The sequence below is a fragment of the Numida meleagris genome, chromosome 6, assembly GCF_002078875.1.
Source record: "Numida meleagris isolate 19003 breed g44 Domestic line chromosome 6, NumMel1.0, whole genome shotgun sequence".
Lineage (NCBI taxonomy): Eukaryota > Metazoa > Chordata > Aves > Galliformes > Numididae > Numida > Numida meleagris.
In genome coordinates this window covers 4678644-4705153 of record NC_034414.1, presented here as the reverse complement: position 1 = coordinate 4705153, position 26510 = coordinate 4678644, and the positions used below count along the sequence as shown (strand labels likewise).

The following is a 26510-nucleotide window of genomic DNA, read 5'->3' as shown; positions in this document are numbered from 1 at the left end:
ATCATTCGAACATGATGAGGATGAGAAAAAACATGTCTTACCATAAGGCAAACATCAAGTGGCCACAGTGGTTACTGCCACTCCCAGTCCTCCAGTTCACCAGTTCTAAGTTCACAGTTGTCATTCACACCAACAAAATCACAGAAGCACTTGAAAAGTCTCTGGTACTGTGAATCCAGGTATATGGCACCAGTAAACAAATACCTTTTTCTTATCACCTATAATGCTTGGCAATTGGTCTCCTTCCCAACCCCTTCCATTACTCAACCAAGTGTTACAAAGATTCATAACAGCAACTGCAAAGATCCTAAAGAGTTATCACTATAGTGAGATTACACACAGTGTACAGTATGATAAACACATGTCCTTTAATAGAAGGCATTTTGAAGGTGTAGCAAAGTCTATGGTGTGGTACAACGTTTGGTAGAAGCATGGTAACCTCAAAAAATCCGTGCAGAGAACCATCAACTAAAAGGGGAAGGTGCTGGTTCTGCAGCCAGATGGAATTCAGCAAACAGACGCTCTTTTCTTTTTAATACTGCAACTTGTCTGACAGTGAGGCTGGTTCTTTCTCTGCAAATGAGAAACAAGCCTACCTACATATCCTGCAGGGAAGCTGTGAACATAAATTGACAAAACATGAGCATTCATTAGAAACAGCAACAAAAGTATGCTGCAAACAGCCGGAATCATTAACCATTTAGGCAAAATACAGTAGCAGGCAGCATACTGGCCTTATCTTCTTCAGATAGCAGGTGTAAACCGAGCGCATCAGGAATTTGACATTTCCCTGTACTACTTTGTGTAGAAGCTATCATAATACTGGCAAATAAGATGTCGAGAAATTCCACACTAACTTATTTCCTCAGCTCAAAAATCATCAACATTGATTTCTCTCATGATTCATGGAAATAGACTGTTTCAGGGAATACAGCAGAGATTTCAGCACATTTTTTTTTAACGTTCCCTCTAATAGGCAGTAAGGGTAAAGGTTAATAAACACAGGAGTGAAATAGGGTAAAGGGAGAAGATGGGTAAGTAACAGCACAAGAAGATAAGAGAACAGTTTAGATGCTATTTGATGCAATGTCAAATTTCCCAATTTATCCTTCAGCATTTCTAAAAGGCACTGCCATTCTAATATGTCTGAAATAGCATATATAACAACATGCGTCTTAAACCTTGGTGCAATACTGAGATTGAAGGATAGTCTGAAATATCTTTGTTCTTTCAGACAAAAACATCACTTGTCTTCCATTCAGAGAATACTTACAGACCTGACCCTTACAAGATAGCCAGTGTGCCCATCCTGCAAAACCAGACAATGGGGAGCAATGCTTTCTGACAAGTTGCATAAATGAGATTTGTCTGCAGATTGGTGTATCATAAGGATCGCCGTCTGGGAAGAGGTTGCTGTTTTGTATTGCTTCTATAGCAATACAAAATGCATTTTTGCAGAAGGAGGGATTTCAAATTCAGTTTGATATCCTTATATTCAACCGAACCAGTAGATGAGGAAAACTGTGAAGTGTCAGCATTACAATTTCCCTCAAAACAAGGAATATATTAAAAATTACATACCTCCATTCCAAGTGTCCTGAGCAGAAATGCATTGTACATAGCATAATGAGTAGAAGTCCAACCATTCTTTTACAGTTTCAATACTGAATTCTAGCAAGCATCAAGATATAACTATTACATGGAACTTAAAAATTAGCTGTAGATTTGATCAAATCTAAAGTAAGTTTCTCCTTAATGTTACATGGTTTGGGGTTTTTTTCTTTTTTCTTTTTTTTTTTCTTTCCTTTCTTCCACTGCCCTCATCTCTACTACTTTTTCTTTCCAGATTCAACCATTAGAAGCACAAATAAAAAAGTACCACAAAATAATATATTTTCTGGCTTAAGTTAGAAAGATTTACTACCTGGATTTCTAATTTAGGTTGGTAGGCTTAAATTTGTGGAGAATTTTGCCATGTTACCTTATTGTCTGGGATAAAACATTTAAAGCATACCTGTCCCAAAGTCACCATTCTTCATCAGATACTAGCCCCACCATCATAGCAGAAAACCTCATTAAATTTTTAAGTTTTGACAAGAATCTACTAATTTCCCACCCCTTCACTTCAAGTGGGAGACAAACAGATCAAATGTGTGGTTGTCCCAGTGTAAATAAACTGCAAACATGGAGATGTAAATCTGTTGCATAAAGCTCACATCAAGGATATGTCTATCTACATAGTAAACTGTAGTGCAAGCACAGGGATTCCCCAATTAACCATAAGTAATTTAATTCTGATGCCAAGAACTCCACCCCCAGTAGGTCTTGCTTTACTTTTCTATGGAAGATGGATGTGCCCCAACTACCCTATTTAAAAACTACCCTGAACTTGTCTGCACTATATGACAGCCTGGTGGGGATTTTTTGGTTGGTTGCTTGTTAGCTGTTTTAGGATTATCGGTAGGTTTTAAAAAAATATATTTATTTATTCATTTTTCAACTTTATTTTTTTTTAATAAAACCAAACCTCAAAATTTCTCCTGGGTGGAAGTAAAGACTTTATTTTACCAAATAGTGAAAACCAAGCAGTTTGCTGGCTTAGGTTCTCACCTATGCATCAAAATAGAGACATTGAGCTGACTACATTCCTAGAACTAAGTTATGCTGCAAGTAAACTTGTCCTCTTGTTTTCAAACGCAGTCCACAGCAAAGCTCATGCTTTCTTCAGGTATAATAATGTCCCAAGCTGAACACCACTTCTACAAAACAAGTACTTGCAAGATGTCAACTGAACATGCAAATCATCCAAGCTTGATAGAAATCAGAATACTTCAGCAGCTTAGGAAACTCAGATGGTTAAAGTGAGCATGAAAGGAATTCTGAGCAGTAGACAGAAGATTGAATAAACACCCCTACATTTCCTGAAGAATTCAAAAAGCAAATTAATAAATCATTGTTGTCTATCCAGCTTACATGAAAATCCACATGCTTTCCTGCTAAAGCAATCTACATCAAACTACCATTTTTCACAGTTCACTCTCAGACACAAGAAAAAGGAAGAATGCTGATAGACTTCAGCCTAAGATCCCAGAAGGGAAGATTGCTCTTGGCCACCTGCTCAAGCATGTAGCGGCAATACACCTACAGATGAGTGTGTTACCACAAGTAATTCTCAATCTTCCAACTCAAAATCTAGGAAGGGGCAAGATTCCCACTACTCTCCTGTCAGTGTAAGTAACAGTCGCTTGGATCATCTGTTTATAGCCCAAAATGTTTTCTAGATCTTAAATTCCTTTTGCTCTCAGACACAAGGATTTCTTTCAATATTTCTTTAGTCTTCCACAACCCCCAGTATTACAATGTCAAAGACATTCCCCTTTGCCTGTCATCAAATCTCAGACTAAGTCTTTCACACAACATTACCTGAGAGAAAGTAACCATATTTTCATGTCCTTTTGAAAAGTTACAAAAACCAACAAATGCTGTAATTAAGAATTGACCTTGAAAATATGTTACAAGGATAAAGCAAGCTTTTGAGTCAAGTTCTCATTTTTCATAAGATTTGAATTTATTTCCATTGCTTCCAACAATAGGTGTGCAGCAGACCAAATCCCATACCTTAATTAAGAAGCACCCACCTACCAGAAATGAGCATGCTACTGTCGTCCTGATATAAAACAAAAGGTGGCATTTCACCTGAACCAACTGAATTCTAGATTGTCTTCTACCATCAGTTTCATAAGGCTGTCACTGAATTGTTCTGTTAGGAAAAAAGTGCCAGCCATTTCACTGCCATGAAGATAACAAATTCTGCCTTTCACAGCCCTGGTATTTATACATCCTTTGAATGAATTACTGTTTATTGTTATTAATATTGATATTGAAAGGCATCTACTGGGCTTATGGGCCTATTCGCAACTATAAAATTCTATTTCAATGCAATTTTGCATCTGGCAAATTTCATGCTTGGACAGAAAAATTCAGTGTTTTAAGCACTTAGGTAAAAAGACAAGTTTTGCTTCACACCAAGACTCTTTGAATGAGTCAGATATTCACCGTTTGGACAACAAAACTGTTGGTGAACAAATACTTAAGTACCTGTTCTTACAATTTTAAGAACTACTATTCAGAAAAGGTTCCTTGTACCTAAAAACAAGAAAGTCCTATTTGACAAGATAATCACAACTGCATATCTCAGTTACTGACCCGAATGAATAATCTGATGCAGATATTCCCTTCCGCACATAATATTTTCCCCAGTCACAAGGCTTAGGCACCCACATCCATAAAAGCACACAGGCAGAATGAGACCCTTTGCCTATTATATGCTACATGCACTTACTGAGATCTCGGTACAGTGGGACTCATTGCTGTAGGTGTCTTCAGTGTAGTATGAAAGAAGTAACATGTACACAACCATCACTTTACATCTGCCCAAACCAAATGGTCCAAGGAAATGTGAAAACGGACAGGAAAACATAAGCTTTAGAATAGTTTGTACCAAGTTCATTTCACCTTCAAAAATATATTCTTTTTCTGTGGGACTCCAAGCAGTAACTTTCACTAATTCCATCCAAACACACCATTACCTGGATGGACTAATATAACTTGATCTAACCACTTTTGCAGAGCAAAGAAACTTAATTATATTTTAAGAGTAACAACCAAGTTCCAAAACCACATCAAAACCAAGTTTAAGAAATACAGAGGAGTGCTCATTTCAAGAATATGGATTCTGACATTTAATAGACATTTCATTCATTTACATGGTTTTAAACCATGCTGAGATGTTTGTCATGTACAGCCTTGAAAATGAGAAATTAATTATGAACACAAGCTTAAGAGTTACAGCTGTGCATTTCTCTTTTCAACAATACTGTAAAATAAGTCAAGATGTGTGTCAATATAGTTCAATTCATCGATTCACATTGGTTTACAACTAGCCTTGAAGACAAGCTGAACTCTGTCTTGAACTATAAAACCACAACTTGAGGCAAAGAAAATCACATCACATATGACAAGGAAGAAAAAAACTTGTTGTTCACATCTGCATTAAGTACTGCATACATTCGTTTCAGCACCAAAGTATTAAAGGGTGGTACTTTGCTCCTCTATCAACTTATGGAAAATAAAATCACAGCGGAAAACTTTCTGCCCCACAAGGCAGGTGCTTCTCCTTACCTAAGCACTTTCACACAACATGATATTAGACTCTGCTTTTTCCTAATGCAAGTGCTCCTGACAACCCACTATGTTTTGGTCCAGCAAATGCATTAACTGTATGTTGCCAAAAAAACTACTGCTGCAGACAGAACTGTTTTCTGCTAAAGGAGGATAAAGCATCATCTCTTTCCTGTAGGCAGCATATTGATAGCACTGTATCATTTTTTTAAAGCTTCTATCATAAGTTGTTGAAAAATTACTCCATGTTCTACCCAGGCAGTTAAAAATCAAGGGACTGAAGGAAGCTGCTGACCAGGATGGCACACTGCCTCCAGACTTATTTATAAATCACTAACGCTACAGTAGAGGGTCAGCATCCTGTGGAACACAATGACCAGCCCGGTATCAAAAGCAAAGCTTCACTTTATAACGCATATGGTACACTCGAGTCGAATTTTAAGTGGACTGCCTCATGTTGATAATTTTCATCCCTCAATTAAAAAAGAGCACAGATCATCATGTGCCATAAAAAAATTATACTCTCAAGACTATATACACTCCTGCAAGCCTTTATGTTCACAGTTAGCATTCACATGCTAACGTCAACTTCTTCATATTCCATCCAAATATTTTTGGAGGAAAGTGGGGACTTGAATTTTATTATTATAAAGAATGACCACAGATCATGCTTTTTATACTGAAAAATATTTTCTCATGAAGATGAGAGGCACCTGCTTTTTGGGTGTTACACTAGATGCCTTGTTCTAGTTCAGTCTCCTGAACATTTAAGTTATTTATCTGGCATTTCATGAAAATTGCAAAGTTTGAAAAATTCAAGCAATTTCCACATCTCTTTTTATGACATACTTGTCGGTACAAACATCTGCAAGAGGCACACTTACATCTGTCAAAACTGTCTTGGCACTTCTTCCCCTTCTCAACTCTGGCTTAGTACAGGAAACATTACTTTTAAATGAGTAGAACTATTAATCTAAATTCACAAGTTCCCTCTTGGCTGCTAGTGAACATTTCCTCAGACTTATTCAATCAGAGAGGAAAGCTATCGAACACCTGTATGTTACAATTCTCCATTGTGTTTTATATTTCAAAGAGCACTGGAGTTCTTTATATTGACCGGCACTGTAGTTTCTACATCACAAGTGTTACAGAAAAGTAGAAATCACTCCCCAGAAAAGGAGTGCAGTAGCAAGATAATGGAAGCATTGTGATACTCCTCACTTCTTCCTGCATTCAGGTCTTTTCCCACTCAGCTTTTCCAGTTAACACTTTGTTATGTTTGCATATGCACTGAAGAGATGCCCCAGCTACACCTCACTTTGAGTATCTAGCAGACAGACTTTTTTTTCTTTTCTAAATTCCATTAGGAATTCAGTTTTGAAATTTGTAGGGCTTTTTTTCCTGCAAAAAGTAAAAATACAGCAACAGGAAGCAATATTACAAGAGACTAAGACTAAAGTAACCAGCGTTTTCATGACAAATGCACATATCCTCTGATAACATGTTTTCTGGGCTTAGAAATTGATAGTGTGCTTAGTACTACCACAGCAGAGAAATGACACTCTTAAAATTTAGGCTTATTTTCTGACCAGCAATGGGAATTTAGGAAGCCTGGACAGAGAGCAGTGTCATTAGGACATACCTGCTCAGCACCCAGCATTAACTCTTCTCTGAACAAGACAACAGGATGGAGTGTAGCAGCTGCATCTTTCCTTGGCTGAAAATTTATGCCCACAGCACAGACAACACACCATCTCTGAGCAACCATGCAATATGCTATTTTATCAGAGCACTGAACAGTCAGAGTAGTTTTTATTTCAGGCTGCAATAGGTTTTTTTCACACTCTCTCAGTGACATACTGTATTGCTTCCGGACTGCAGTAACTTTTGAACATTTCCTGGCATTGAGATAACACTGCACCACCTCACCTGTATTTCACAGTCAAGAAGATAAGCCATACATCTCAAGTTCATAGAGGATAAGCCGTAGGTTCAGATGCAAAAGCCTGAACTGGGATAAGATTATCTAAGTGTTTGTTTTTCTGCACTGAACAGGGGAATATGTTAGCACCTCCTTAGTTTCAGTCTTCCTTATTTCCCATAAAGCACAGTAACTGCTACTGCTGCTGTATATATGAAGCTTATATTTGATAACTGTCTTGTTTCATCTCCCAAGCTGTGGGTCAGCTTACACAGGAGCAGTGCTTCAGCAGCATATAAAAGCCCAGAGAGAGCAAGTAAAAGATTCAGTGTGTCTCAGAGGATCAAGAGGGGGAGGAGGAAAATAAGAACCAGAAAAGATACCCATGCTTTAAACTTCCAACCCCAGTAGAAGCTAAAACCTGCATTATTCCTTTTGCAAATACTGAGTCTAAAAGAATGAACAACAAACAGAACAGAACTGTAAGCAAAACAGCTCTTTGTACTCACCCAGCGCTGAAGACCAGTGCAGGAAAAAGAGGCAGCAAGTAATAAGCAGGGAGGAATTTCATGATGTAGCCTCACTGTTTTGTTCTGTTCCTCACCGATCCTCTTCTCAGCGTCTCCTGCCTCCTCTCCCGACCAACGGACCGACTAACGAAGGGAGCTCGGAGTAGGATGTGAGCTCCGGGAGTGATGTCAGAGGCAGCGAGCTGCTGCTGCGAGCCCACAGCCTGCTCGCTGCGATCAGTCAGAGCTGCCTCCAGCCGCGTCCCGGGGGGTTTGGTAGTGGTGAATGGGGAGGGACAGGCAGGCAGCAGCTGGCACTTGGCTTTAAGGTTATGGCAGAGCAGGGCTTAGGAATTCCACATGGAAGAAGAAAATGGAATGATCAACGTTTTCTAATTGGAGTCTTCATTTGTTTGAAGTGCATCTATACAGGATTCACAGTACAAAAGCAGGAATTGCTTCAAGTAGCCAGCAAATAACAAATCAACCTGACAGATTGGGTCTGGAGAGGTATCACCTCTGCACAGTAAGAATTCACAAATCATTATGTCAATTAGATACTCATTCACCCCATTACCATATCAAGTTGAAGGGAAGAGTAAAAACAGATTCCAAAATGCTATTTTGAAATATTGATGTCATCTCTAAAAACCCTTCACTAGCAGAAGCAACTCAGAAGTCTTTAAGAGCATTTCAGACTATTTTTTCTGTTTTACGTGTTTGTTTCATCTGATCTTGACCTTGACTTTAAAAATACAAGTAAAATACACTGCTAATTGAAAATGCATTCAAAATCTAAGTATTCTTCACTCTGTCCCAAGTGAAGTTGGCAAACGATTACAGGGGTAGAACACTGAAACAAAAACTAACTTTCTTTGCAACACAAAAAAAACCAAACTTGTCTACAAGTGAATCATAGAATGGCTTATGTTGGAAGGGACCTTAAAGATCATCAAGCTCCAACCCCTTGCCATAGACTGGTTGCCTCACACAAGCTCAGGCTGCCCAGGAATCTATCCAACCTGGCCTTGAGTGCCTCCAGGAATGGGGCACCCACAGTTCTCTGGGCAGCCTGTGCCAGTGCCTCACCACCCTCTGAAGTAAGGAACGAGATCTGATCATTAGAAGACAGAGATCTGGCTGTCTATGTACCTGACAGGTTATATGAAAGGCATCCAGAAACTATGTTATACAACGCATGCATAAAAGAAAAGTTTCCACACTCTAATTTGGTGCATCATTGCATTCAGCTGTTTGAAGAATATATTTGGGTTGTACCAAAGCCAACAGAAATTTACTGCTGGAAACAAACGGAAACCTCTTTGACATTACTTTTGACCCTTATAAAGGCTTCACACTGCATAGAGGTGGAATTAATAAATTAAATTACAAATACACCATAATAAAGTGAGAGGGAGGGGAGAGAAAAGGAGAACAAGAAAAGGACTATACATAGCCAAAAAAAAAAAAAACCAACCCAAAATAATGTCTGAAAACTGTGTCCCAACTGTGGTGTTTTCCCTGGCACACCTGGCAGCAAGTTCTATTCAACTACATTAATTTATATCAGCATTTATTGTTATTTTGATGCTACAGTACCAGCATGAAAGAAACAGTCATGTTGCCATGGATACCTATGACAGAACAGTAAAAAGGTCATAAAAAGTGCAATCAGCTTCTTATTTTCTCTTCCAGAAAAAAAAAAGCCAGCTCTCCCAGGCACCCTACAGGCATCTATCAGCAGCTACAACTTATTCCATCCTTCCTTAACATGCACACATAAAGGGTGGAAGAGGGACAAAGAGAAGGCACCAGGGAGCAATTTATGCTCAGTTACATAGAGCAAGTTCAACAAATCTCGTGCAGTTTTGCAACTTATGGAATTACTTTTTGATTTTGTTATTATTCTTTTTTGTCTCAACCCCCCTTCCCCCCACCCCTGCCCCGGGAAGGGGGGTGAGTAATAGGGAATCTTGGTTTCTGCTCTATGCTCTCACTGGGTTTTCAAGGGAACAGAACTTCCCAAGATCATCAACAGCTCCAGAAAAAGTAGTCTACAATCACAATCATAGAATCATTAAGGATAGAAAAGACCTCTAAGATCCCAAGTAGAATCCCAACCCACCCCCCCACCATGCCCACTAACCACGTCCCTCAGTGCCACATCTCTACAGTTCTTGAACACCTCCAGGGATGGTAACTCCACCACCTCCCTGGGCAGCCCGTGCCAGTGCCTGATCGCTCTTCCGGAGAAGAAATTTTTCCTAACATCCAATCTGAACTTCCTCTGCTGCACCAAGACTTCACTTTAACCTTTTTTCCCATGCTTTTCCCGCTCTGATCAGAACTGACTGAACAAGTAGGAACTTTCCAAGTTTTTCAACACTGCTCCTTTAGTCTCACTTGTATGTGAATATCCCAGTCAGATGGCCACAGCTCAGCTTCAGCTTCTGAACATCTCGAAAAGTAAGGCTTCCCATCTCAGATCACGGTATGGGGTCCCTCAGTCCACTTGGGAACAGCCTGTACACTTTCAGGCCGCTAGCAGATCACAACCCTAATATTGTTACCACATGCACAGATGAAGTTGTTTTACTGTTAAGAGAAATACTCAGTGGTAAATGAAGGTAGGACATAAGAAAAATTGCATTTCTTAGAGGCTAACTTCTGTAATTAAGGACTGGCACTTAAATGCTACTGTTGTCAGGCTTGATTGTGCACAAGCTGTTTGCCTAAAGACATATGAGAAGACATCATCCATTTACCCCTCACAACTAACTGATGTAGATCTAGAGCTTTGGAGAGTTTGCGTTTGGGGTTTTTATTTTTATCTTTTAAAGAAGAGATGCATTTTAAAGAGCACAAAGTGCATCTTAAGAAAAGAATGCTATTCACATCAAAAAAATGGCAAGAAATACATAGCCAAGAAAAGCTGCAAATAAAATTTATGTGGTGCTATGCATTCTTAAAAGAAGATTGCATATTGACATATTGCAACTTCTAAGATCTTGGATACAAATATTCTATATAAAGACATTACAACTGTAGAAGTCAAGAAATACTGTATTTTCACTCAGTGAAACATTTTCCCTTTTTTGCTTAAATTCATTGACAGTCTAATTAAATACATAACTACACCTAGTTTAGCAAGAATTAAGGTGATTATACATGCTCTTTTACAAACAATGACACCTTAAATATAGATAAGACTACAAGAATGGAACTATTAATTGTGCATTTCTTTCCTTATCTTTCCTTAGAAGTGCCACGTCACACTAGTTGTCACACAGACTTCTGCAAGTCTAGCTGTGAGAATGGGTATATCATTGTCTATTTTAGTGAAGAAAATGAATCTACAGTCTCTATTTGTAGAAATACAGTACCAAGCTTAAGCTTGTCAGAGCAGAAAGACATTCACTTCTGCCTTTATTTACGTAATAATTATTTTAGCTAAGGTCCCTATTTTTATTCATTGGAAATAAAAATAGTAAGAAAAAAGATAATTAAGAAACAACGGCATGGTATTCATTTATCTTGAATGCATATGTGCTAGTAGAAGCTTCTGTAAACACATTCAATAAAGCAAACCATTAACAAATCCTACTGTAGAACAACAAAATTGTCAATGTGTAAGCCTTCACAAGACATGATCCAGAAAATTTTCAGAAGAGTAAAGGCACAACACTTGGAGAAATATAATGCATTTCATTTCAGGAAGCAGTAGAAATGCAATTGGCTGATGTTTTTATCATTGCTATTATTAGTGAAAAACTACAGTAGAGGCAAATTATTGGGTAGAACTCCCAGTTTCATGGCCAGTGCTCTATAAAGCACACTATATTAGGATGTAAATAACTTATCACCACTGCAATTCAGAATGCCAGCTTCTATCCCATGTATGCATGCATATACACACACATACACAAATACATCTGCACATTTATTTTTGTTCAACTATAGAACAGGATTAAGTATTAAGTATAACTAATAACTTAGTATTAAGGATAACTAGAAAAGTAAGTTGATACATTTTTATATTAAGATTGCAATGCAATATTTTATATAAAGACTAGACAAAGTTTCTTAGTTTTATCTTGGAAGTAAAGTCTGATAACAATTATCATTAAGAAATGCCTGTTTATGAGCTAGCTAATGCACATATAATGCACTGATCTCAGCAAAGCCAGATATCCACAAGCATAGTTCTGGAATAGCAGCACTGGTTGAGCAGAAGCAAAATGTCCAAGAGACTTAACAGAACTGAGTTTCTCTTCTTTGCAGAAGAATTCTTATGTTACACACTCCCCACTCTCACAATGCCTTATCAAAAGGACAGTTATTGTCATCAACAGGAATCTCTCTCTCTCTGCCCCTTGTGTTAGCAGTTCCTAAATCAGATAACATCTTTTATGTTTCTGAAACATGTCAGGAGCATTGACCTTTACAGGTAAGTGACTCAGGAGCTTGAGTGCAAGAATTGCTTCTCCTAGGAGGATGGAAGAACAAGAGACAGTAAATTCAAATCAATCTGAAATAGTTTAATAATAATAAATAGTAATAAGATAAAAGCTTGTTTTACAAAAACCTAGTAAGAAAACAAGAATGACAAAGGCTTCTGAAAGACAGGTGATTGAAACAAAGCTCTGCTTAACTTCTTTCTTTTTTTTTTTTTTTAACCTAGAACAAAATCCAGAAGCTGTCTCTTTCACGGATTCTCAGCTACCAAGCTCTGAACACCTACTAGACAGTCAACTGCCCTTCTTCAGATTCTGTTCACTTATCTTCCCTCAAAAATATATATATGTATATATATATTTCACTTTAACTTCACAAGCAGATTCAGCACACCTTTTCTCACTCTATCTTCTCATTCTTCCCTCACCCAGTAGACTTTTCCTGCCTTTGGGAACACTGATTGATTTAATTAAAATTTAGCACATCTGTTAAGTTACCATAAGGCAAAATGTTCTTACCAAAATAGGAAAGCAAAGCGTAAGTCTCAGGGTGAAATATTGCAACATACTTGGGTACAATTTCATAGCCACACGTACAAACACAATCAGTGTAAACACATACATCAACTGTATGCATTAATCATATTAATGCTCTTGACTGAGACCTGACACATTAGCGATAATCACTTTGTGAGATAATGTTTGGAGTGACTGATTCACAGCTCAAGCTTCAATACATGCTTTTATAAATACTGAGACAATCTATTTGTTCTGAATGGTGAAGCCCCAGTGACTTGCCTGCACAGTAAAGGAAGGCACGTCAGTGTCATAAGTGTATTTAACATAGGAATTTCTACCAGTTCCTTCTTCAAAATCCTATGTTTCATTTCCAGGTAAATGTATTTCGAGTGAGCGAGAATATTTATTATCGCTTACAAGCATACACTTGGAGAAATAAGTACTCAGAATCACAGCTAGCTAGTCTGACTTCCACAAGCATCTTTAGAGGAAGCCTGAGGTGTTGTCCTAAATTTCCTTTTTGTTTTGAAGTATTAAATATCATTTTCTAATAAGGTTAAATAGCATATAGCATGGAAAAACACTTAGAATACCAGCTCTCAAGACATGGATATTTCATATTTGTACTCAGCTAAATGAAGGACTCAGTTGCCTAAGGAGAGTTCCTAACTTCACAGTAGCAAGAAAAAAAGGGAAAAAAAGCCAGCACAGTGCTGGAATTACAGCTTAAACTTCAGAGTTGATTGGCAGCTGCTGCAGAAGTCATTTTGGAGGTCATTTCAACTTGGTAAGAAATTCCCTGGGAAGCTCCTTCTTTATCTAAGAACCAGCCAGTTCAGGACTTCATTGAAATAATAAATTAAATTCCAACACATTTAACCTCTTCACTAAACCTACTGTGAGCAGGCTGGACTTCTAGCTCAAATTACCCTATAGTTCTTCAGCAAATACACACAGCCCACAGAGCTGTTAAAATGCAAAGAAATGAGCCATTTCACAAACATGTAATTATTGAAAAGAAATAATAGTTTGATATCATTCTGTAAAACCTTTTTCCACTATTCAAAACAGCAATGATTATGTATTAAATACTTACCATATCTGGTCTGCCTAGCTTACATTTTAGGCAATATTAGAGTTGCAGTAAGTCTGGAAGTGACAGAAAGTCTTGACTCAACCACTACATAGAACAACAGCAAGTTCTAGGTATCAGGTTCAACATACCTCAGAAGTCTGCTAAGAGTTGCTTTAAGAATTTTTTTTATATTTTGAATGTTCTTACATTTTCAAGTCTATCTGTACTTCAAGATTTTTCCAGTGCATTTTTTTATATTAAATATGGCTGATGTTGAAGTACAGAACACTTTTTGATAAGGAAAAATTTTCAAGAGTTCTCTTCTTAATCAGAATACAGCATATTTAGCACCAGTTCAGTAGAGCATCAATTCAGTTAGCATTGATCCATTGGAGCATCACGAAATTTTCACTCCTGTACCCATACTTAACATGCAGGACAGATTCTCCTCTCCCAATACTATATTTGGATCCTAACTCATCACCATTAAAAAAAAAAAAAAGCCATGTGTAGAAATAAATCTGATTAGATGAGTTGAATAGCATTTCAACGTCTAAAGCTCTACTGAGATTGAATGTGATCCAAGAGAGAATTATTACAATGAAGTCATTAGGATATTTCTGACTACAAATATTCCCATCCTGATGATGGTCATGCTACTGTTACTTGTACAAGCAAAGTACTTAAGCATTTTTTATAAATTACCACACAATTTAAGCACTATTTACTTGTTGGGAACTCATTAAGTGAGACATCTAGATTCATCTGCTGTGGGGTGAATCACACAGAGGCTGCTATTGACAAGATTCTCATAAGGAATCCCACATTACGCTAAGCATTTACAGCTTCATGTGACATATCACAAGTAGTCTCTGACAAAAAGTATAAATGGATATTTCAATAATGTGCACTATAATTGCCAGCAGTGTAGAAAGCACGTGCATAAACCATACATTTATTGCATCATCCTGAAATTGTTACCAGCTATTTATGATGGTCATAAATACATTTTCCCCTTAGCTCTATACTTGGTTTGTTTTACTGTGCTGTTTCATGATATACTGTCTTTATAGCAAAATAGAAGATACCGCAATAGACTATGAGCAAAGGAGAAAGTTCCATGGTGCCCTTTTAAAGAGCTACAATAGAGTATGTTTCCTGATCTCATTTGCACCAGTGATAAAGCGCCTTTGCATCCCATCCCTCAAACAAGTCTGCATAAATTCTCTCAATACAGCAGGAATAATGGCTCTAAGTAATGACTGGATTTCCTTGATGAAATAATGAGAGTTTCCTAATAATTCAAACTGTTTTCTGTTATACCCTATTAAAAATCTCATTTTTGAAAAGCTAAGAGAAGTGCAGATCTAATTCAAGTTTTCTTAGATATGACATGCATTACAATTATAGTATCAAGATTGTATCAAAATGTCATTAATATAGAATTAATGGAAACTCAGGGAAAAACACTACATTACATCAGCAGTGAGATCCTCACACTACTAAGTTACAATTGCATAGTTTAAAATTCTTGTAGATTCTATATTACAGTGGCACAACTGCACTTTTGTTTTCTAAACAAAGTAAATGTAGCCTGAAAAGGTTGTGTCAGACTACCACAGTATTAAATTTATTTCTTGTATTAGTTGTATATACATTTAATGTGCACGTAATTAACCACCTAAAACTTATCAGTCCATACAACTGCATAGTAATGAATAGCATAAAGCAAGCAGTCATTTGCCATTCTGCCAAGCCAGTTAGACCTAAAAGGTCCCTTACAGGGACTCCAAATATCATGCACTAATACTACACTCCAAGCGTATAAAAACTGAGTGCATGCAAATTTAGATGGTACTTAGAGAAAATAATGCTCCCAAACTCATTTTTCCCACATTTACTCCAGCACTCCTGAATTTTAAAACAAAGACTTACAGTATCTCTGATTTGTTACCTTAAAAGAATTTGTTCTCTATCTTTAAATGAAACAAACCAACAAACCAGGATTTCAGGGTTAGCATGCATTCTTGCACTGTATTTCAGATTTTGGGAGAAATATCTGTACAAATATTCACATGTAAATCTCTACAGAGTAATACAGGAATACAGCACTGTCATCTCCACAGATGCTTTGTCCTTTCCCACCTCTCCTCTCTAAGCTAATTTTCTAGTACAATGGATCAATATTAATCTGTGAAGCTAAATCAGAGAAAAAGAATGGCAAAGGACTGTGTAAGGGTATAGAGCTAAAAGAGAAGCTCTAAACCTTAACCTTATGGCTGGGTGATCACTGCTTTTCTTTCAAGAAGCATGAATTCTTGCAATGGCTGATATGTCTAAAAGCTATTCTAACTTTATTACCATTGGCTAGAAGGTTGGAAAAGGGATATGATTCTTCCATTAAATCCAGGCTGGGTCGCAACAAACTCATTAAAGCACAGCACACAAGATGGCATCCACCTGTGCACCTTTCAAATCTCATTCTTTAACCACAGCATGTTCTGTGGAAAAGCCCGTTATTTGAACTCTGCATGAAATAGGCTGACATGGCCCTAAGCACTCTTGCATTTCAATAATAACCTCTAGGAAAAGCACTTGGTAGTGTAATTCATGAAGAAAACCAGGTCTTCATTCTGGCCTAAGATGAAAAAAAATGCATCCACCAACAGTCCCTACCACAATATAAGATACTATCCATGAATGGCAACAGAGCATGTAAGCTCTGTTATATGCTACAGTAGCATATAAGCTACTCTATCTGATATGAAGACTGAACAAGTTCAAACAGAACTTCAAAGGTGATAGGTAACACATTGCTCAGTTCACTAACAGTGAGCTTCCTAAAGCTCTGCTAAAAGACGCTTTTCAACTTCTGTACAAGTTATATAATATACCACTATGACACTACTACAAGAGATACATAATATACCACTATGAAATCAGGTATTCAGAAGCATCTGAATCCATTTGCACCCATGTTCATATTAATACTCACTTTTCAGCATTAACTTCCCTAGAAAAATGAACACAAGTGAAAACCAAGAACTTCTCTGGCATTTCTAACTCTGTCTTTATAGGGTTGTGTTCCGAGATTCTCAGAGAGCAGATCCCTCTGAACTTAAGAATGCATGTTGTTTTGTTTTCTTACCTATTATTTATTTACTTGTAGCCAAGGTACCAGCAGAAGGCTGGCCTGAAGCAGATGACCTAAACAGGAAAATTAAATTAAGAAAGGTAAGATAAACCCTTAGAGGTAAATTGCTTTTTGTTCTCATTTTCCAAAAAACACATTCTTATATTTGATGATCACATTGTCTACAAATCAAATGTGACATATTTCTTCTTACCTTGCAGCCTTGTACTTTGCATGTGATGGAAAGTATATAGGAAGATTATTTTTCCATTTTTGTCTTTAAAAGTAACAGGGAAGTAGTGGGCTGAGGCACTCGACTAACTCATTCAACACATTATTAGAGCGTTTCTGCTGAGATTTCTTATTAATCTAGGACAAACCATGACATTTTAAAGGGCTGCCCTCTACAATATAATAAATGACGTCTTAGTTTACAAAGAATTTTTTTTAATATAATCCTTGAGCTAATTCCTTTCCATTAGCTAGTGAGGCTCATGTGTCTGTTATTTTTTTTAAATCAATACTTGGAATACAATGGAACATTCTGAAAATACTGTGAATAGCTTCAGAAAGCATTATGTATCTACCAAATGCAAACTAATGTTTTGTTTTCTTTCATTTACTCACATTAAAAAAATGACAACATACAACATCCCATTTTAAGTAGTTAAATCCCCTCTAGTAGTTTACCTATATTTTCCTTGACCTTTATACTTTCATGTCAAATTAATTTTAGTGTTTGATGGTGTGAAACATTCTTACTATCGCCTCTTCATATGGGCTTGTATTTTAATAACAATAATAGGTTTTGCAAGTCACAAACCAGGCATATAGTTATATTTAATTACAATCTGGCACAGCACCAACAACAGTCACATGATGCCCATCAAAAGGTTGATTTGATAGCAGACTACATGACCAAAAACCACAATATACAGGATTTGGGGAAGTAAACTTTCCATTTTGTGCTAGCCATTGTCTAGGGAATGTCCCTTCCTTTACCAAAATCTTCCTAATAGAACTATACTGACTTTTACTACACTCTTCGATTACTTAGGTAACCAGGATAGCTTTCTTCTAAGGAGTCAACTAGTGCACTCATTCTGTCTATACTCAGGGTAATCATAACGCCTTAAAAACAAAACAACTCGATCCTACTATTAATGCTATTTTCCGTTACGGAAGCACTTATCTCTAATAAAAAAAAAAGAAATTGTGTACTTTGCAAAACAGCAGTAAGAAAAATATGCTCATCTAAAGAATGAAACAAACTGAGCTCCATTAGGTAGCTCTCTGATTTCCTGAGCTGTTAGACTACTTGCAGCTCTGAAATCCACCTATGCTGATGAGTGATCCAGCCCTTAGCAAAAAAAGTAATACATAGAACACAGATAAACATGGCTTAGAGTACAAGCATCAGCAGTTTAGGTTTGATACCCTTGGATACTTTTAGCCACCCTAAAATTGCTCTCTGAAGGCATTTGTCCATTTTCCTCAAGTTTCTAAAAATTCAGAATTGATACCAACAATTTTTCCAACACAAGCAGGGTAGCGCCTTGCTGGACTTCAGTTGCTCAAACTGCATTTCCAAGGAAGAGCTTCAGATGCTGTGTACTTATATGTCCTTTACTTAGAAAACCAGTTCTATACTGTGTCCACTGAAGCAACAGCCCCAGTTCCAAACAAAGCAACTGGCACAATTATGCCATATATTAGACAAATGAACAATCACAAGCATCTGTCTTGCAATAAATTTATCTTTTTATGCAAAGAAAGAAGGTCAAGCCTGTGGAGATGCCCAGTGATCTGAAAGCATAAACATTTTGAAATTATATATTAAAAACCCTGGCACTTTTAGCCGTAACTTAGTAAGCTCTTTATAGAAATGTAGACTGAAATAGTTAATTTTAAACAAAGTGATACCACTTGTATTTTCCACATACTCTTGCAATACATCTTTTCAATCCAACTGACATGTTACCGATGACATAGCATGAGATTCATGTTCTTTTTGCTTTCCTTCTGTAATCATTCTCCTATTTGGGCAAACATGCTCCTCAGCCACATACCAGCTCTATGTCTTGCTACTTTCACAAAGCAGCAGGTGGTGAGGAATAAACATTGCTACTTAACTTCCTCAGCACAGCCATACACCTCCAGTCAGCTGCACAAAGATCCCATTGTAAAGAACAAGTACTCGTAAATTATTATTTTTTTAATGCATGGCAGAATTCAGTGACACCCCTTTGCATCATACGTGCTTTCATGTCAGACACCATTCTGTTAGACTGCCATTCTGCTGCCATCTGTCACACAGCAACAACATGTAAGGAAATATCAGTGGGAAGGTTCAAACTCTACTGCCATACCACAAACAGCCGCCTCTGACATTGTGGACCAATGTCATAAAACAAGAGGCATTACTTTTGGAGTAGCCCTCATATTAACTGAATTTTTTTATTAGCTCAACATGCATCACTTACAAATAATGAAGAATCCAAGAAAATAGATTTAGGATATTTTAAAATATTTATTATTTTAGATGAAGTTAATTCTTTTTCTCAGTCCTTGTTACCAGCACCACAAAGTAGCTGGCTCTGTACTAGCCCTGAAAATCTATAGTCCTCATCCAGGGCAGACCTTCTAGGGCTCCAAAGTCTTGTCATTCATGTCATATGTGGTTTTGGTCATTACTCCACCCATGCTGAAATTTACATTAAGGGAAATGGGTACTTTGCAGCTCATTTGAAAGTCTCAGCCTTTACTTCTTGAAACAAAGAATTTCCCAGGAAAGAAGAAAATCCTTCTTAGTGGAGAGTAGGGAAAAGGCATGGAGATTGGCCTAAAAACAAGACAGCAGCAACAAGCTGAGGGAGAAAACTAATTTAGTAAATATGATAGCAGAATGCAAGATAACACAATACAATACAACAGGTACTTCAGACTAATGAAGACAAGTTCTCTCTCAATTCCTATATGGAAGTCAGGTAAACTTCACAAAGTCATATGGAAAGCAGTAGCTGACTTCCTTGCTAATTACTGTTTTATTCTACATTTCTTCCTCAAGGACCTTGGATTCTGACAGTCAGTATATTTCTTTCAGGGCTACATGAACTACTGTGGATTTACTGTCATGCTGCACTGTGAGTATATTATCCTTTCTGTATTTTTAATTTCATCTTCATTAGTTTTCAAGTCCTCTGATACCTAAAGATTTATTTTTCCTTTTCTACTTCAGTGAGTCTCAAACACCTTGGGTAAAAAAGCTCATCATTTCTAAGTTCTTTGGGTAGAGGAGTCTCCACTCTGATCTTGTGAAGTTAATTCATAAAATCATTAGCCAACACTTCAGGAAATCACATCTATAACAGGGATAAGAAGTAGTCACCAGCGTATTTTCTGCTGCAACTGTCCTTTAATTCCACAACTTACTGACCTCTTATAAGTCTACAGAACCATTTTATAGCTTGCATTTTGCTTTGAAGCGTTGCAGATATGCCTATTCACCCCAAGAAAGTGGAAATATTTTTTGAAAGAATGGTTTGTGATATCTCCAAAATTCTTTTTAACGTGCCTATCTATCAGTAAATGGAAATTCATGTGTAAGTGTGTTACAAAAAGGTGAGAGAACAGCTATTCCTCTTTGTGGTTTGTTAAGAGAGATGTTATTGTAAATAAGTTATTATTGTAATCGGATAGTGAGGGTCCAAATGGACTTAATTACAGTAATAACTTATTTACAATGACATGTAAATATATATATATTATATATGCAGTGCACTGTATGGCATGATGAAGTCGTGAAATAAAATTTGTACCTATAATCATATTTTATAGAAATATTGGAAAGTATCACAAATATGTCATTATCACTTAAAATAATGGGACAGTTTATCTCCTTTTGTAGTTAGAAGACATTGTCTTATTTTTTTTATTGCCTTCCCCTTAAGTATCTTCAGTTTAATTTTAGCAAGTTTGAATATGGGGTAGAATAGTTCAAGATCATCCAATTGTGCCTTCAGAACGCTCTGTCAGCTTTACGACAGGTAACAGCATGTGCTTAGTTTATCTTGTGATGTCTTTTATTTTCATGAAGCAGAATCATTATGGGCAGCCAATGAATTTATTTGCTTTAATCTATGGAAACAGAACAAAGGATGTTTCCTCATCTACTGAAGAGTACCAGTAAGTTTTATTCATGCTGACATTATGTGCAGGCACAAGATAAAAATGGGATTTGGTATGGTTTAAAAGTAAAAACTGACGTGCTAGAAAAGTGTCCACATCTGAAGAAGTGAGAAAGAGGAACAAGAGAGGCAGGGAGGTGATGGTGGGAGAGAAGGTGATAGTTTAAAAAAAAAAAAAAAAAAAAAAAGATGTACTTTTAAAAACAGAGATAAAGGATTTCTATTAGATTAGAATAGTTACTTGTTGGTTTAAACTCCTAATTGCAGGAAGAAATACTAAGTGTGGGGACATCTGAGAGTGAAAGCTGAATTGTTCCAGCAAAAACTACTCAAAGATAAAACACAGGGTGACAAACTACACACTGTCTGCAGCTGAAGGAAAGCTTCTCAGTAGTATATTGTGGAGAAGACAGATATGACCATTTGGCATTATATCACAGTAGAGGCACTCCACTTAAAATTTTGTACCACTTGAGGGAAGTTTGAATTCTAGGCCATAACACAAGCATACCAAGTCATACGATCCACAGTCTAAAGACATTGAATCCGGGGGACGTTATTCTATATCACATCCATGCATACACACTGACAGAGCAGTCCATGCAAGTGAGTCAGGGTTCTCAAACTGGTCTTGCTGTAGGAGCATATACCACTCTTAACAATAGGTCCCTCTATTCCAGACTCCTCATTTTGCATGCAACAGCCCACAGCATTCATTCCTCTGCCACACTGATACATGAGCCCTGACCCAGCTAGCTGAACCTCACACAGCAGGTGTGATTTCAGCAGAAATCAAGATCTCTGCAAGGCTTGGACAGCCAATCAGCTTACAGGCCTGTGTTTATGAGATTACTCAATCCATGCAACAGGTCAGTGGGTAAAACCGTACATCTCATCCATTCCAGTCAGGCAAATGTTGTGCATGTGTATGGGTTGATGGCTTTTGAAAAAAAAAAAAAGAGATCCAAACATTTCTGTTCCTTCTGAATAGTAATGCCTCAGTTCAAAAAGAAACCTCCAGTTGTCACTTAAATACTGATAGGGTTTTCCTTGTGAAATAATATTTTAATGGGTTCTAATTGGCTTTATTTAACAGTGTACTTCACAATTGATTAGTCTCACTGCTGTGTTGTTGAGCAGACATGATAAGCAGCTTCTCCTCCAAGTGCAGTTTGTTCAAGGTAGTGATGAATTTTTCTAATGCAGCTAGGGCAGTTGAGAAGCAGCTCTCAGCTGCTCCAGCAGTTGTGTCCATCTACTGCAAGCAGCCAACCTGAGAACTCAGTAAGTCACCAGAAACAACTGCAAACTTCAAGCTCCTCCCCAGTATTCAGTATGGATGGTTGGAAGATCAATTATTCTTCCTGAAAATAAATACACACTGCTGGGTCAGTTATGTATCCTAGGACATGACAGAGACATTTCTTTGCCATAAGCAAGCAACTCCTCTTTCTACAAGCACACATTCCTCTTCAGCGGAAGAAATCAGTCACAAAATTAAACATTACTCAGATGTCATCAGCCTAAGGAAACCTCAAGAAGCTTAAGGTTTTCAAAAACTGTTGTTACTCAGAATACTCATAATCCAAAAGCTAGGAGATGAGTTGAAGCAAATTTGAATGTTTTGAAGTTTATCATTGCTTTTATTAAAAAGGCCCTAAAGTAAAAGAGGTAGAGAGCCAAGTGGGATTCTAAAGAGCCTCTCATGCTCTGAGAGCACTCAGCTCAAGCTCATAATTCCTTAAGAGATTTTTATTTCAGTATTTTACTTTCAAGTTATCAGTTGGGATCAGATTGATGTGGTGCCTACAAGCATGCTTTGAAGCTCTGCTGAAGCACTTACCAGACATGGGAGTCGTGCTGGATCAAATCACTGACCACCATAAGCATTAACTCTATTTGATTTCACAGCATCATGCAATCATAGAATTACTAAGCTTGAAAGACTACCAAGAATCATCTAGTCCGACTGTCCACCTACCACCAATATTGCCCACTAAACCACATCTCTCAGTGCCACATCCCCATGGTTCTTGAACACCTGCAGGGATGCTGACTCCCCCACCTCCCTGGGCAGCCTATGCCAGTGCCTCACCACTCTTTCTGGGGACAAATTGTTCCTAATACCCAACCTGAATCTCTCCCGATGCAACTTGAGGCCATCCCTCTTTACAACAGCATGAACCAATGTTGTAGTAGGCGACAACCAAAGGTACGGGATGTGACGCTATAGGACCTCCCCTGCCTAGTGCTTGGGTGTAGATGAAGCTAACAAGCTGATAAGGGAACATGTATAAGACAATATCTCGACGCAATAAATGCCATTTTGCCGCTCATCATATTGATGTGTAAATGCAACAAGGTGGTCGGGGACGGGAAGAAGTCCTTGCGGGCAGGGCGACAAGTTACGAACGGAATATCGGATGTGGGGAAGACCATATTTGGTGCCCCGTGTGAGGATCTTGTCATTCCCCTGGCTCTGGTGCAGGCTGGCACCTAACCCACGGCGATGCGGATCCGCTCGTGGAAGGCGGGGATCGCATTACGTTGCTGCAGCAACACAGAACCTGTGGTGCAGAAGGATTTCGCCGCAGAAGGCCGGATCGGCTTGCTACACTCCTACTCCCTAACCCCAGCCATGGAACAAGTTATTAAGGTACTGCTTTTGTTTTGCAAAGTTTACTGCAGGAAGAATTCTTCTGAGAAGGAAATTGCCGCGGTACTCTCTCGTTTAGAACAAGAACACATAACTGCCTCCCCCCACGAAGTACTTTACTATCAGTTGTGGGATTTCCTTACAATGGTGCTCATGCAGAGATATGACTGCTCAGAAAGTTGCGGAGCTTAGAGCATGGGGGTTGATTCTTGGCACTTTGAAAGCTGCCAGGGAAGAAAAAAAGTTACAGCTCGCACTGGAACCTGATCCGGGAATTTTTCCAGAAGACTTTTTGGATCCGGGAAGTCCCAGCAGGCCGGGAGATAGTGTCTCTTGCAGGAATCCAGAGGACGGCTCATCGATTCAAGCAGCAGCCCCGGCGCGGCCACCGGCCCCGGCCCTGCTGCTGGTCCCAGCCCCAGCAAGTGCAGCTCCGTTCCCAGCTCCAGAGAGAGCAGCTCCACTCCGCAGCGCCGTGATAGAGATGGTGCCGGCCACACCAACCGTTCTTACGTTTGGCGCCACCCCCCAGATGTCAATCACTGCTGAGGAATGCGAAGGGGATAAGGAGACACAGAAACTGCTACCTGCATATGGGTCGCTCGTTAAACTCTTTCAGATGGTTAAGACAGAGAGAGAAGTCTGGCAAGCAGCATACGCACTGTTGCATTCGGACTCGGGGAAGAAAGGGGAAGATAAGGGGAAGACGGAGACAGAGGGAGTTGAATCAGAGATAAAGACCTCAGAAAATGCCTCGATAACAGAGGGGAATAGTTGTGATGAGAACGATCTGGGAGGTACTAAAGAAAAGAAAGAAGGGGGAATTCCTGGGGAGGGGCAAACTCATTGTTTTGTGGCTCCTCTGTATGTCCCCAGGGGTGCCATGCCTTCGGCACCGCCCCTGGGGTATATGCGGTGGGGTCACTATCCGTCGGGTGGGGTGTGGGGGATTACTGCTGGGGGAATGGTCCGTTTCCCTGGCACCCCTTTGGGAAACAAACCATTGAAAGAAAAAGAGAAGGGGACCCCACTGTTCGCGATTCCACCCCCATATAACACTCAGGAGGTGCTGGCTGAGTTGAAAGCACTGGAGAGGGTTCGAACTCCCCCAACTTCATCATCCTCAGACTCCTCACTGTCTGACTCGGAGGACGATCAGGGCGGGGAGGACTCTGATGCAAGGGATCTAAGGGAAGTGTGTAAGGCTATGAAGAGGGCGACTGGGAAGAAAAAGAGGACCCCAGAGAAGAAGGTTAAACGGGTGGGATTTCAGCTTCCGGGGTCTAGGAAAGCAGTGGAACGATGGATGGTGAAAGCGAAGCAATGTGTTCTTGAGGACTGCACTTTTTCGCCTCAAGATGTTCCTAGTCAGTTGTGCTACCCAGTTCTAGCCCATGCAGGTGGGCACAGGGAATGGCAGCCGTTAGATTTCAAGTTGCTATTGCAGTTAAAATGGGCCGTTTCCGAGGGGGGTATCATGGGTCCGGCTGCCCAAATGTTTCTGGACATGATTAGCATGAGTGGACCACTTATTTTTGATTGGAGACAATGTGCTTGAGCTTGTTTGACCCCCGCCCAAGTGCCCGTTTGGGAGACTCTCCTCGGAGACGAGGCGGAGCGGCAATTATTACAGGCTTGGGACAATCCAAATCACCCACTACACGGAGCCCGAATAGAGATGCTTGTAGGGCAGGGGCCCTGGTTGGCTCCTCAGGATCAGGTCGGGCTGCCTGTAGCAGTGCTGATGGCAGCTGCAACATAGGGAGGAGTGCGTTTGAAAAAATGCGTTCAATTCTTTTGGGTTCGCCAAGCTATCTTCATATAAGGCAAAAACAAGGAGAACACTTTGGCTTTTTTGCTAACAGAGTGCAAATGGCAATTGCTGCAAGCGCACTCCCTGCTGAAGCTCAGGATGTGGTCTTGCGAGAATGTCTGCGCTCTGGGGCTTTGCCAGCATTCAGGGCAGCGCTTGCGGCCTTGCCTGGTTCTGCACGTGTGGAGGAGTTAATACAAAGAGGCTGTGAACTGGCTTGTGCTGATGAGGTACAGCCGCTGACTGCAGCACTTCAAGCCTTTGCTTTGCAACAGCAAGGTCACGGCAGCTGTTTCAAATGTGGGAGGCTGGGACACAGAGCTAAGGATTGCAGAACCGAGAGGGCTGCAAGAAGCAAAACTCCTTTGAAATGCTGGGTGTGTGGGGGCTCCCACATGGCTCGTCAGTGCCCACACAGACATCAGGGGAGAGTCAGGAAACCACCTGGCCGGGACAACACAGGGGTCCGAGTCCCAGCCTCAAGCCTGGACCCCAGGAGCCAATGTTCCAGCGCAAGCATGGGGAGCCCCATGGCTCGGTTCAGATCAGGGACACAATTAAAAACAAAAGCAGGGAAACTGGGAGCATCCTTGGTGTCTGCTGTGCCGCTCGCAACGCCAGCGACACAGGGCATCTGGGTTGCAGGTACGGTGTTGGAGGGCAGGTTGCTCGGCAGCACGTAGCTACTGATTTACTAATGATTTATGATGTAATGATGTAATCCCTAGATACGTGGAATGTGGTGTTTCCAGTGTGTTCTAGTATATTTCAGCATATCCATAGTATTCTGTATCCATAGTGTTGTAGTTAACAACATATCCCATATATGGAGATTACTCGGGCAACGATTTGTTAGCGTGTGCGTTGCATAGAGCTTGTATCCCTGGACCCTGTATCCCTGGAAGCATATATGCTATATAAGATGGTGTGTTGCTACAATAAAGTAGAAGCCGTGAACTCCTATTGAGTGTTGAGCTTCCCGCGCCAGGGGGGGCAACCCTTTTGGGGAAACTTGGGGCGTTCCCCAACAGTACGGGAGCTTTAGAACAGGGATATGAAATA

General features: G+C 39.3%; 1 protein-coding gene across 3 annotated transcripts in view; it reads right to left on the bottom strand.

Annotated features, from left to right (window-relative positions):
* LUZP2 (leucine zipper protein 2) overlaps positions 1-7867 on the bottom strand; it is a 164796-nt gene extending 156929 nt beyond the window's left edge. Inside the window, exon 1 of one of the 3 annotated variants that reach the window (XM_021401212.1) lies at positions 7612-7867. In XM_021401212.1, the coding sequence (XP_021256887.1) occupies positions 7612-7673 (62 nt within the window). In that variant the 5' untranslated portion in view covers positions 7674-7867. The remainder of the gene's footprint in view (positions 1-7611) is intronic. The other 2 variants (XM_021401210.1, XM_021401213.1) reach the window with 2 other exon arrangements.